The sequence below is a fragment of the Phalacrocorax aristotelis genome, chromosome 6 (assembly GCF_949628215.1).
Source record: "Phalacrocorax aristotelis chromosome 6, bGulAri2.1, whole genome shotgun sequence".
NCBI lineage: Eukaryota > Metazoa > Chordata > Aves > Suliformes > Phalacrocoracidae > Phalacrocorax > Phalacrocorax aristotelis.
The window spans coordinates 1,626,942-1,640,873 of NC_134281.1; the positions used below are offsets into that span (position 1 = coordinate 1,626,942).

General features: G+C 47.7%; 1 protein-coding gene across 1 annotated transcript in view; it reads right to left on the reverse strand.

Annotated features, from left to right (window-relative positions):
• Window positions 1-765: 765 nt before the first annotated feature.
• GRM7 (glutamate metabotropic receptor 7) overlaps window positions 766-13,932 on the reverse strand; it is a 309,474-nt gene continuing 296,307 nt past the window's right edge. Inside the window, exon 10 of the mRNA XM_075095593.1 lies at window positions 766-1,977. Within this exon, the coding sequence (XP_074951694.1) occupies window positions 1,928-1,977 (50 nt within the window). The 3' untranslated portion in view covers window positions 766-1,927. The remainder of the gene's footprint in view (window positions 1,978-13,932) is intronic.

The window sequence follows — 13,932 nt, forward strand, 5'->3', positions numbered from 1 at the left end:
GCTAATAAAGCCTTTACTTGGTTGGAATTTCATCTTTTGGCTGCTGTAATTCATTATTGTATCTATGAATATTAAAACAACAAGAAGGCCTTGCAAACATCTATCCAGCCCCCATGCTTGCACACATAGAGTCAATCAAGGTCTGACATGGTCGTCATCACGATGCACTGTGGCCCACGTTGCAGCTGTCACATTTTCTTTTGATGCTGATTAACTTCATCAGTATAATTGATCAAGTTGTCTAGAGAAAATGGGAGGCTAAATACTTTCCCAAGTAATCGTCACATTGCACCCAAAATGCCGTTACTATGCCGAAGGCAGCACGCAGGTGCTGTGCTGCAATTGCAATGAGTTTCCCCTCACCTCTTGCCTAAAGTTTTCCCTTCCCCCCCAGCTCACTCAGCAGTTGCCTGGCAGATTGACTTTGATTAGCTGTTCATTTAACTGCGTTCTGGTGTGCTGTGGAACATAATACCCTTCAAAGTCCTAAAGAATACTCAGCAACTGAAGACAGCTTTGGCGACCATCAGACACAGACGGGAGGCCTTCCTCTGCGTGACTGTAACTTGGCTTTCGGGGGTTGTTACACATCCCAGTGCCTAAAAAGGCTCTTTTTTTTTGGTTTGCAATTAGCTGCCAGCTCCCCCACGACCTTTCCCAGACCCGCTCTTTGTGCACAAAGCCCGCAGTACCGCTGCGCCGGGGTCTTGGATGCCCACGTCTGACAACGTCATGAAATAAACTTTAGTCACAAGGGGGAAGGGGGAGGGAACAACTGAAAAAATATATTTATTGGAGTAAATAAAAAAAAGTTAACCAAAATCCTTTATTGATACATTCTTGGATAATATCACAGGATCGAGAGAATGGAAAGGAAGGGAGGAGTTTGCGGCAAAGATTGGTTTCACTAAATTGGCACATAAGCAGCGAGATTAACGAAATTACTTATTACAAACAGTATAAAACATACATGCTTTTTTTTAAGTCCTTATCACACTGGTCAGTCATGGTGGGGCATCAACAAAGAAAAAAAACCTCAAGACATAAAAGCCATATTCTTTCCTCCAAGTATCATAAGAATTATTGAAATTATTGCAAAATAGTCATATACCTTAAATAAAATAACAAAATAGAACACAAATACAAATATCAAACATAAATTATTAACATGTACCATAAAATACATTACTGGCATGCATTCTGAATATCAAGACCTCTACTAAAACTCGGCAAAAATCCTTTCTGCTTCCTCTGCAGCCCATCAGTACCGTGAAGGGGGGTGGTGGGACTAACTTCACCAGCACAGTTTTTGGTCTTTAAATGCTTATTTTGTTTGTTTAGTTAAAAAAAAATAACGCCTATGGATTGCAGTGACACAATAGTAATCATACAAGTCATGTACATAGGTCTTTTAACTCCTTAGTTGGGTTTTTTTTTTTTAGATGTGCTAAGTCTGGTAGGGCCTCAATGAAACTGTGCATTCAAAAAACAAACAGTGAACTCGAAACAACATGGATGGCAATATGCAAAAATCCTCACAAACTGTACAGAAAGTTCAAAAACTTGCAGTCTGGAAGTACATAGAAAGACAGAATTAGCCCCTTAAAGTCCTTGTAGCTGAACGCAGCCCACCCCGGGGAGCCAGCCCTCCCGTGCCGCAGCCGGGCGCGCGGGCACGGCGGCTCCCGTGGCCGGAGCGGGTCCAAGGCCACAGCCGACGGCAGCGCCAGCGACGTACTAAGCCGAGAGCGATGGAGGATATTTCGGGGAGCGGCCGTCGGGAGCGCGGGGCTCCTCGCGCCCTTCCCCGCAGCATCGCCGTGCCCTCGCCCCCCGCCGAGGCGAACACCCCGCGGCTCGGGAGGAGGTCTGCGCCGGCGGTGGATGGAAATCCTCACCCGTCCTCCGCCCCACGTGGCAAAACGGACTAGATAACCAGGTTGTTATAACTGACGTACTTCTTTTTTGCAGCAGGGCCTGAAAGAAAAACCGGAGAATGGTCAGAAACCCCTCCAGCGGAGACCCCCTCGGAAAGGGCTGGCGGCTGGCCAAGGGCAGGGGTGCGCCGGCGGCTCCCGCACCCCCGCGAGCGCCGGCCCTCCGGGCAGCACGCGCTTACGGGCACGACTGCAGGCAGCCAGCTCTTAGGTCAGCCGACGCGGTGCCTCCAGCTCTAGCTATTACTATCAACAAAATTCCCACTAATTGATTTTGTTATACTCTGGCAGCCTGTGTGACTTCGCTGCTGAGGTGCCGTATCTAGATGCCATTAAGATTTCTTTTTTTTTTTTTTAAAAAAAAAACCAGTGACATTCTCTCCAACTTCTTAAATCTCCTGGGCTAAACTTGTTTTTTCTCATGGATAGTGATTCTCATTCAAGTTTTATGACTTCTGAGGATTTTTCCAATGTGGGGATCAAGGTAGCAGCTTTCCTAATCACGACCTTCAAATTAAATCTTTTTGCAAGCAGAAATAAACGAAACCAGTCAGTGACTGCTTCCTGAGCGATGCCACACGTTCCTGTCGGTGAAAATTGCAAATACAAAGCAAAACATTCCACAGTTCTTTGGCAACGCCGACAGATTAGGGACATATCAACTGCTAACATGTTCTCCATCAGGCATGTTAACAAAAACATCACTATTTATATGCAAATTCTGTAAGTAGGCTGTAACGACTTGTACTGGGCTCCTGAGGTTTGGTATGGAACTGTGTTCCAATGAATACAGAAAAGGCCTTTCCCACCTTATCTGCTTAAAAAAAAAAAAGAAAAAGAAAAAGTGAGTGTATGAAGTACGTATGCTCTTGCAGTAGGGGCTAAAATCCAGTATTCTAGCCGAGGTGTCATGAGACCAGTTTAAGCTAACGGCTATTCTCAGAAGGTTAGAATTACGAGCACTCTTATTCGGTATTTGTGGGTTTTTTGAGTAACTTGGATCCACCAAAATACATTAATGTGAATCATAACCAACCATGCACCGAAAAACTGGCTATATAAACAAACCTGAGCCTCACTGCATCCCCAATGAAGTGTACATTCGGAAGATAAGTAAGAGGAAGGGGTAAGGCTGATTTTTCTGGGGTTGCTGAAAACCTTCTGCTCTTTTTGCCTCCGCGGCTGCCCTGCCAGCCCCCCGGAGCTCCCCCGCCTCGGAGACCTGACGCGCCTCCCTCTGCTACCCCCGGCCGGCACGTTTTCCCTCGGTGTGTCCAGCAGCCAGAAAGTGTTAGTAATCAGAGACCACTGTTAATTTTTCAGGTGCCTGCTTTTCAGAAATATTTGCTTTAAATAAGGACAGGCTCCCCACCAAGAGCTCCAAATATTTTGGGAGTATAATGCATGCGCGTGCAGATGAATGTAAATGCTTCTCATGGCGTTCACTCTCTCTTTTACTGCCAAAGACAAAGAAACAGTTTTATTCCTAGGTCTTTTCAAGGCTGTAATTTAAGAACGTCCTGTGAAACCCTAAGTCAGCTCTTTCACCACAGTCCATACAAGTCGGAGCTGTCTGTTCAGTCAAGCTGATCACCTTCAGTTCCCGTTAACTCCTCTTGCACATGAAGGTGTTCAACACATGGCAGGATAAAACTCATTATCCTGCAAGGCTAGACTGCAACTATTCAATAATCTGTGGTACGCTATTAAACGCTGAAGAGAGGGTAAAATGCAGCTGGAGAAAAAAAATGTCATCGTGAAACAGGTTGCAAAGTAATTACATGTATTATTTTGTGATATACTTCAGCTTATCCGTTACATGCTCCAACTGCAAATTGCAGCCAGGCTCCTATGACAGAGAAGGAGATTTTGATGCTCTCCGGCGCTGGTTCACGTCATGTCAACCCCTCTAATGCTTACGGGGGTTTTACTCTAGCTTTCACAGCAAACCCCATATTTTGCTTGATGAGTTTTCTCACACATTCAACCGCAGCATCTCATTTCTCATTTTCAATATGAAAATGAACCACCAGTGCCAAATGAATTCAGCCACGAAATGTTGTTGATAGCGCGTACTTCTGTAACCTCTCTGCGAAAAGACGGGCTCCACGCATCTGAGCCTGAGACAGTAAAGTTATCTTTGGCGGTGCTCTGCTTCACAAGAATAATATAGTTGACAAAAGCATCATCCATAATTTAGATAAAATGATCAATAAAAGCTTAATGGTTATTTTAGGAGAGGAAAGACAATCTTCCCTGGTTCCAAAGGCTGTTAGACCAGAGCAGATCATGCCTCTTGTGATGCAGCTGGGGCATTTCACAGCTCTGTTTCTCCAAGAACTCCAGGAACCTGGAGCTCAGCTGATTTATAACTCCCAGAAGTGCGCCAGTCTTGAGCTGAAGACTTCAGGAGAGAGACAGTCTACCTCGATAATGAATCTCTGCTGAGTCTCAGCTCATCATTATCATTGGCAATTAGCAGCAGGTATGGATTTGATTTTCCTCAAAGAAATTAATTTACATTAAAATGGGGAATGCTAATGAAACATCAGCATTACCAGAATTCGCCATGCTTTAATCCAGGATACATGAGCATCCCTGTTCTTTAAATGGAAAACAGATACAGATCTCATACCCTCTGTTGCTGTTAATGGACGACGGCTCTCCAACAGTGAAAACAGATTGTCCTCTTGCAAATAACATATACATGTTAATTAATGTACATATAATTATGTCAACCTCGGCTAGCCCTTGACTTAAGCGTACTGGAGGCGAGCCAATAGCTGTGCTATGCAAAATCTGAACTGCTGGCCTGTACCTTCTGCACAGGGACTCCCCGACCAACGGCGTCCCCCTTTCCCAAGGCCAGCGCAAAGGAACGAGCAAAACAACCATAGAATAAGGGTGGGCTGCTAGCTATTTTTAAATACAGAATGCCGTGTAGAAAGGCAACATCCTGGATTTTGGCTGCCTGCATACAGGCAAATAAATGTGCTCTCGGAGCATCTGCAGTGTGTAACTTGTTTTAAAACATGGGACTTCTCTATTTAAAAAGGGGCTATGTATTGCTATTAGTGACAACCGCCCTTTTCTGCTAATAAGTCGTGAACAGCGACAACAGTAATAGAAGGAGGAATTAGTGTGAGGAATGCCTGAAGAATACAATTCCGTGCATACAGCCAGGACCGCTGCGCTGGGAACAAGCTCCGGGCTCACGTCCTGCCGTAGGTAACCACGTCCCATGCACCGCCAAGCAGAGCACAGCGCTGCTCCCGGAGTAGTTCTGCCTTAACTTTGCTCGAAATGGAAATTGTTTTGTCCACCTTATGGCAGGACCTGGCCTGGGCCGACACCCTTCGGAAAGGCCAGGCAGGTCTGCCTCGGGGCCGCACAGCGTGACGGGTGGGACCGGTACATTACTGCTAACACGCAGGAGGAAGGTGCAACCATCGCATCTCCGTCGTGCTGCTGACGGTGCTGTTCGTCTTCTGGTTTTGTGGTCGCTGCACTTGCTCGCAATTTGAAAGCAATGAGGAACTTTGAAAAATCAAGAAGGCAGATGAAAAACCTTCCAAGGCGAGATGTTTCCTGGCAGCTGCAGTGATGGGAGCATAAAGGAGGCACCTTGGTCATCGCAAAGCCCAGATGCTTCACAGCACGCCGTGAATTTTAAGGACGTGACTGTGTACAAGATACCAACAGCCACCGCTTCCACATGAGCTACGAGTTGTCCTCACCTATGTACTGACCGTCTTCCCACTCCCCATGAGCGGGTCACCCTCCCTCGCAGGCGCCCGTTTCCAGGCGCCGGCGCGCAGCCTCCAGCAGCCCAGCCGTCGGGAAGGAGGCGCTCGTGCTCCTTGTAAGTTACGGAAATGACAGCCTGTACAGCTGCGCTTGGAAAATAAACTTTTCCTTTAAAGCACAATTAATTAAAACCCTTTCCTTTCCAGCTATTACCCAACCTGCCTGACGGGCAGTGGGAGCAGTGACAGTCTAAGCTCATCACCTGCCAGAAGTGAGTAACAGGATTTGAAATAACTGCATCTCTGTGCCAGCAACCTATTAAAAACAAATACAGGGAAGCGAAGGTCCTCTTTGACTGGTTTTCATGATCTCAAGCATGGGCCACAAAGAAGCTCCCGCAGCATCCAAAAGCGAGGCAGACCTGTCAATACTGGCTCCGAGTGAGATTAAATCACTTTTGCTTCAATTTTATGCACATTTGTAACCTCTTCCATGCTTAAAGAGAAAAGATTTGCAGTGCAAAGGATGCGTTTTATTATAACCCACAGGCATCTCAGGCTATCAAATGTATGAAACATGCCCTTAGTATTTCCCGCACTGAGCAAGGACTGACATCGTGGTGGCTACGAGTCTGGAGCGCCTGCTCCGATCTCCCTCGCAGTCACTGGGGCAGAGTACACTTACTTCCTCTTTTTCCTTTTCTTGATTCTTGCTTAGAAACCTGTATCATTCCTGCCAGGTAAAGCAGAGGCTGATTATTAAATTCTGCTTCTAGTCCATCTCATAGGGAAACGCATGCATGTGGCGCCTCCTCCAGCTCCGTACCCGAAAGACAGATCTATCCACGTGTTCCGTGACTTTTAAATTGGAGAATATATATATGAGGTGAAAGCAACAGTCCTAAATGACTCTACTTGCTTGCCCAAACCCCAACAAATGGAACGAAGCTTGGAGAAAATGATGTGGTTTTAAATTTAGTATCTAAATGTAAATAGATTGTTATATCACATTTTCACATCTCTCCTGTTGCGCTCCCCACCGCAGTGTATTGGCAACTTATCTAGTATATAAATGCCTGCAGTTGTATAAAAAATATTCCATTTTATTGCGTGTGTCGGCGGGTAGTTGCTTGTCTCTGAGCTGCAGCCTGAGCTGCATGGCTTTTATGCAGATTAGCACAGAGCCTCATGTTTTAATAATAGAATACGAAGATATCAAATCACAAATATAACATGAGTAAAAAGCGTGTTCCTCCGTAATTGCTTTACAGCCTTCTCTCCTCATAAATTATATCATCTTTAGCTGTCATATCTCCCTGTCACTCTCAGCAGAGCAGCGACGACCAGCGCCTCCGCGCCGAGGACAGCCGGAACCAGCAGCGGTGTTCCAGTCGCCCCAGAGGCTTGCCAGCAGATCGCAGATGACAACAGGGAGGGAGCAGCTCCTGAAGAGACGCTTTCTGCTTCCCGATCGCCAACGTACCGAGGGCGCAAGCGGCCTGACGGCACCGGTGGCGGCATCGCGTCTCCCCGTCGGGGCACGCGCCCGGGCTCCGTCCGGTTTGACGCCGTCCCGCCCAGCTGATGAACGCCGTAGGAATGGCCTCCCTCTCTTTGTGTAGTGTTAGCAAAGCCGAGCTAACAAAAATACAGCAGTCAGTCTCATTTAGCCTCCGAGGTGGACAATACTCGTGCTGAAGCGCTGACTGAGGAATAAACAACCCAAATAAACGTCTCCGATCATCCCTACGTCGCTCCTGATGGGCACGGCCCTCTAGATTCGCCGCGCTGGCTAACGGGACTGACTGGCCTTAGCAAGCGCTGAAGACCCCGGTGAGGGGAGCCGGGAAGAGCGGGCTGCACAGGATGCCGTAACGACAGGCAGGGGCTGCTTGCGGAGAGTACAAACGCTTTGGAAATTAACAGAAAAACAATTATGAAACAGAATCCTACAGATCCATACAGTCAGCACGCACACTCCTGTGGCTACTCCTGTGACACACTGTGTATTATAGCACTAACGTGCTGCTTGTAATCGCCATGAAATGCTGGAAACCCAAAACCAGAATGAAAGTGGGTGGTGTCAGTTGCATTTTAAGTTTGTCTTTTCCTTACCTTTTTTTATATATATACACACACATATGTTTCCAACTCTTTAATAAGATTTCGTCCCTCTGCTTTGCTCTGGCAAAGTGCTTTTCTTTCTTATTTTTGTCCAGTATTGAGGATGACGTCACCATAGAATCCCGATAGGCATAAGGGCAACAACAACTGTATTGCCAGGCCATGGCAAGGATCTTCTCATCCAGAAGAAACTCAAGACACCTGGAAACCCCACCCTGTCACAATCTCTTTGTGAGAGATGCAAATGTTTGTCTTTATAAAAAATAACTCCAAAAATTTATTTATTTAAAAATACTCCAAATCGTTTGGGTATTGTACATCGTTAATGCCACTGATTTCCTATCCCCCCTTTTGCAACTGCCTCACCCCTCCCACCCCATTCTGCCCCATCAGTGGTTCCACCTAAACAAAACTGGGGAAACACGGGTTCAGGGTTTGAAGGATGCTCTGCATGTTACAGCAGCAGCAAACACACATGGAGCGAGGGAGAGAAGCCTGACGCCGGTCAATTCTCTAGAAAAGCCAGAATTGCTGAACAGCTTAATTCATTAAATGCCATCAAAGAGCAGTACAGCAGGATGGAGGGTGCATGGGGGGAGGTGACAACATTGGGACTGTTCAACACGAGCTTGGGAAGGCCTCTCCGGCAGGAAAAATACCCCAGGTTTCCATTTCAGTTTCACCAGCTCCAAAACCGAATGTGATTTTCAAGTGTGACGATTGGTACATTTTGTGCGAATTGGTATCCGAGGCACAAGACCCTAAATTGTCACTGCAAATAGGATCAAATTAAGCAGCCCGAGACATGGAACATAAAGCTGAGGAGGAACTAAAATGGCATAAAAAGAGAATGGGGCCATGTCGCTTAGCAACCCCCACCTTTTCGGGTGGATTATGCGAGTCAGGACACATTTGCGCCGTTGACAGTCATTGCTTGTAATGTAAAGGAGCTTTTCCGTATCTCCGTGTGACAAGTTCAGTTAGGCGCTGCGGTGGCAAGCACCACGAGATCGTGTCAGGCCAGCACCGGCCCGAGCGTGACCAGCATCCCAGGTACGGCAGGGACGACCTGCTCCAGCGCAGATCTGCTCCAGAGCCAGGTTTGCAAGAGGTCTGAGGCTGCTTCATTGAGGTTTCTGATTCATCCTCCTAGAACTCGTGCAGCTCACAGGATTAGGTTATTCCCCTCTGGAGAACAGCCGCGAGAAAAGGTGAATGCTGTGGAAGGCTTAGCCATCCTCCTCATCCGCCACTGATTCTTTCTCCAACAGGTTCAGGTCACACCAAACCAAAACATCCACGCACATAGTATTGCTTCTTCCAAAACCTCAGTCTGGGCTTGCAGGTTCATTCCTGAAGGAACCAAATAAGGTTTGTGTATCATCTCTGTTCCATCTATGGGTGGAGGAGTTCAGTTTAAAAGGTCATCGGCTCTTCACGGAGGCTGTGCTTGCTTAACCGGCTTTAATGAACAGACGCTTTCCTGGACGGCAGCGCCAGCGCGGGCGGCAGGGCTGCCAGGGCCACCTCCCGGCCTGGGCAGTGCCACCGATCCTCCAAGTTCCCCCGCCGCGATGCTGCGACCGCTTTCCCATCGCAGGGACCCTCCAGAGCCCTCTGCAAGGCTGAGATGCCACCACCTGTGATCGGGGCCGGCCCCATCAGTTGTTGCAGAGGCACTAGTGCGTGAGGGAAGCTACACAATCCACAACTGCATTTTGGCCTTCAATGAGAGTGACCGCTGGCACTTAATTATGGCCACGCCTGCCTAAACTGACGCTTTGTTCCAACAGCCTTTGGCAGAGCAGCCCACGTCTGCCGTGCGCCTGTCCCGTCCTCGCTCTGCCCCTGGGCACGTGATGGCACGGAGCTGGCGCGTCTTGCTCTGTATGTTGGAGCTCTCACAGCAAAAGCCGTCTCTTGGGGAGGAGGGAGGCTCCCAACCGTGCTGCTTCACTATGGAAAAGAAGAAAAGATCTGTTGCAAGAAGGAAAAATAATCCTGAAAGCTGCAGCTTGCCTGGGGTACGGCTAAGCCAGCCCTCGCTTCCAGCAGCTCTCCCCCACCACTGCCCCTCCTTTCCTACTGCTGGCGGCCTGCTTCCTTACATTCATCCACCATCCTTCTGCGGAGATAAGGTTAAAATCCACTTACACGCTGGACCGATGTTTGCCCTCGCAGCTTGAGCCGACAGCCCCGCACTGCAGCCCGGGGAGAGGACGATGGTCTCCTCTGGCTCAGCTCTGACGGGGGGTCCCTGGAGGAGCTGCTCTGGTTGGGGGGGTTTGCCTTTTTTAAGAACTTAAGAGATTTTTTTAGTGCTAATCCTGTCTTCAGTTTTATTCCTTTAAACTGAAGTGCTGTAGGTTGCCAGGCGATAACCACCAGGTATTAGGAATAGCTGCAAAAATCTTCCAGAGGCAATTTCAATATTTCCTTCAGGTATTCCTCGAAAGATGAGTTTGGTACCAAAGAATTTCCCGTGCCATTATGACATTTGTTTCGGCTTTGCTGAGATTCTCTCGGCTGGCTGAAGCGCTCAAAGGATAGTGCCGGAAGATGCTTGCAAACTGCAGCCTGAAATATCGCCCCCCCCCCCCCCCCCCAGCCGTGCCTGCGCCCCGCTCCACGGGGGGTCCAGCCCCCGCAGCAGGCGCTGCGTGCGGGTGAGGCGGTCCTGCTGTTTAGTACAGAAAGCTGGGAGATTCCTGCCAGCAGGGAGGAAGAAAAACATCTGTATTGTCAGGAAGATGAAAGTCTTGCAAATATACATATATATTTATAAAGCAAACAGCTCACAAATAAAAATAATCATGGAGTAATGTTTCCGAAGCCAAACACTTCAAACAGGAGAGCTGAGAGGTGAATGTGAATAATAAAAATGTCCTGCACGTTTTAATTGGAAAAAACTCCAACCAACCAGGTTCCTCGGACAAATGTAAACAAATTATTTGCCTGGCTTAAAAACTGTAAATACATACTCAGATAGTCACATATTGAGATATTTTCCTCACAATTTTCACAATGTGACTGTCTCATTTTCTCCTATGCATTTAGAAATTGTGCAACAAAATGCAATTACATCTGCAGAAGCCGCTTTGCGGCGGAGGCCGTACTGATCTGTGCAACGCAAGGGGAGACAAAGCCAAGCTCATCGTCCCACCGCGACCTGGTGTCGCCACGCAAACAGGCAGGAACGGCATTGCCAGTGCTGGCTTCGGCAGCGCTGTCTCAGCCGGCAGCCGGGAGGGCAGCGGTTCAGCTGACGCTCTTGGGCTCCCTTTGGGTCAATAACGTGACATTCTGGTCATGACCTTAATCCAGAGAAGCTGCTGAAATAATCCCACTCCAACAGTTTGCAAGAATTTGGCAGAACCTGCTGGCACGGCCGCGCCGAGCACAGCTCCACTGCAAGCTCAGGAGGAGTCTGCCTGCGTTTGACTCGACGCTGAGATGGATGGAAAACGCGCAGAAGGATCCCACCTTTACTTGGAAAGCAAAAGCAACTTGATGGCTGTGACTTTTTTAAAGCACCCCGCACAGTCGTAATTCCCCCGTTGCTGCTAGGATGACCCACACGCACGGGATTTAACACTGCGGAGTTTATCTGATGGGACGGCAGGTGGTGAAGAAAATCCCAAAGCTGGCTGAAATCATCACAGGTCGGGTTGGGCCACATGGACAAGCTTTTACCTACCGTAGACACATAATCCAGCGCTTAAGGTTGGAAGCCTAATGAGCTGTCACAAGAGTGTCAAATGCTGCGAAAGAAAAACCCCGAACACCCTCCCGCACATGCGCGCACACACGCTAATTTAGGGGGACAAGGGCAGATTCTCCGTTGGCTCAACCCTACTAACGGGAACAAGGTGGCTGGAAGCCAGGCGTCCAACCAATCTATGGAATTACATCCCCCAGTGCCGCTCGGATATCTTTGCTTCCAGTCTGCAACGCGGTGATGGTGTTAATGAGCTCCTACCCCAGAGGGGGATTGCAAGGTGAACACCAGCGCCTGGAAATCTTGAATAAGTGATTAATGCCAAGAGAGGGCATTCAGAAAAACAGCCTAAGCAACCTTCCCCCCAGTGCTGCTTTATATACACTTGATCACCTGGGTTCACCCGGTTCACCTCTGTGCCATTCAGAATGCAATTAATAACGAAATGATTGCTTCAAATTATTAGAATAATTATGTTTATGCATATGCATGCAAATGTATTGTTGAGGGCAGGGTTGGGAAAACGCTGCAGCTGTGTTTCTGTCCAAGGAGCGCTCACACATCTGTCACTTGACACAGCTTCCACGTCCAAGTTCCTCATATTCTGGCCAGGGCTACATTTTACCTTTAGGGCTTTCTTGTTATTACCCCTTTTAGAAATGGTTATTTACCCTGTCTGTCAAGCAGCCCCTAAGCAAACTCAGACTGCATAACTAGTGAAGTGAAGGATATAACTACACTTGAAGCGAGCCTTGAACCCAGGGGACTGGCAAAATATCGTGCGGTGTAGGGCCAGGGCCATAAGTAACAATTACAAATACCCAGTATAATGGATTCTTTTAACGAGGATTGCTTTGAAGTTCCCAGAGGATTTAATAGGAGGCAAGAGTTCGACCTTGCCAGTTCCCCAGGGCACACGGGGATTTGAAGTAGGTTTTTCTTTAAACAAAAGACTGTTTTAGCATATAATGCTTTCAAGTAGTAGCTGCTATCGGAGGCGTGAGTTATTAATTCATCAGGCTTTTCAGGATGCACTTTTTCTGAGGACAGAGAATGTATCTGATAGGAAGAATAATAAAAGCAGTTCTTGGGTGTGATAATGGCATAATGATAGAAATCAGATCGGGTCAAAGTGGCAACGACATGACATTCTTATAGCCTAAGTTAGTTTGTTAGGGCTTGAGTACATAAAAAATATGTGTGTTTTGTCCTTCTGCAGATGGATTAGACTGGGCCCAATCTGCTGCTGGACTATTTTCTTGTTGGGGATGAAGAAATTCTAAGCTCAGACAACATAGAGAAAGTGGTTGTATTAGACAGAGGCTTGCACTGCAGTACGAAGCTAGAACATTCTGACTTCATTTTGAACGGGAAAATACCCATTAATTTCAGGGAAGCAGGCTGTCCCACAATGAATCCCAGAAAGAACGGGATGCTTATCACGCTGATCACCCTAAAACCCACAAAGTGATGCAAAGATTATTCTGCAAAGTCAGTCTGCCCCGTTGCACGTGGCACTGACCTCTTTGGGAAAAGAAAAGAAGAGTGAATTGCTTGTTTGAAAGTTGGGTGCGTTTTCGTATAGTGTGCTAGATAAATACTGAACCCCAGAGCCACGCTTCTCCAGCACGGGAGGAAGGAAACACAGCTCTGGGTGGTTGGAAGTTTTGCCTGGCAGCATGGGGTAACCGTTACGCTTCTCTAACATGGCCCTGTGACTGCAGATTTACTCTGGCCTTGTAAAGACAAGTAAGGAAAAATCCCATAGCATGTAGGATAAAACCTACACTGTCCATTTTTGAGAGTGTAGTGGTGAACTCCGCAGCTCGGCTCCAGCCCTCCAGACGGGAGAGGCACTGGTCTGCAGCTGAAATCCCACTCCCGCTCCGGTCGAGGGCAAAGCACCTGCTGATTCAGCGGAGCCAGTACTGCTTGCTGTAAAAATTTACAGCTGGGCATGAAATACCGTGAGAAGTTATTGGTTTCTTATGATGCTTCTATAGTGTTTTTCCACTTGGACACAGGGAGCGTTTTCGTGTTTCTGGTGGTTTTTCAAGCACTCTGCTGCAAGCACGGCACCCCACGGCCCTTCTCCGCTGGGATCTCAGGGTGCCACTCCTGGGCGAAACACCCCGCTCGGAACATCACCAAAATAAAATGGCCTCTGATGGGAGATGTGCGTGGTAAGGGTAGAACCAAGTGTCAGAGGAAATTCAGTCCTCTGAAGAATATTACGACGATACGTACCAGTATTAATTCTTATGAGCTCTAAAAACAGGCCACAAGTGGGCTATGTGATACGCGCTCCCCCTTCGCAACGGCGCGATCTGGCGTTCGTCACTTATGAACGTTTACCAATGGAAGTGATCGTTCTCCGTAAACAAACACGAAGCGTGTCATTCATTCC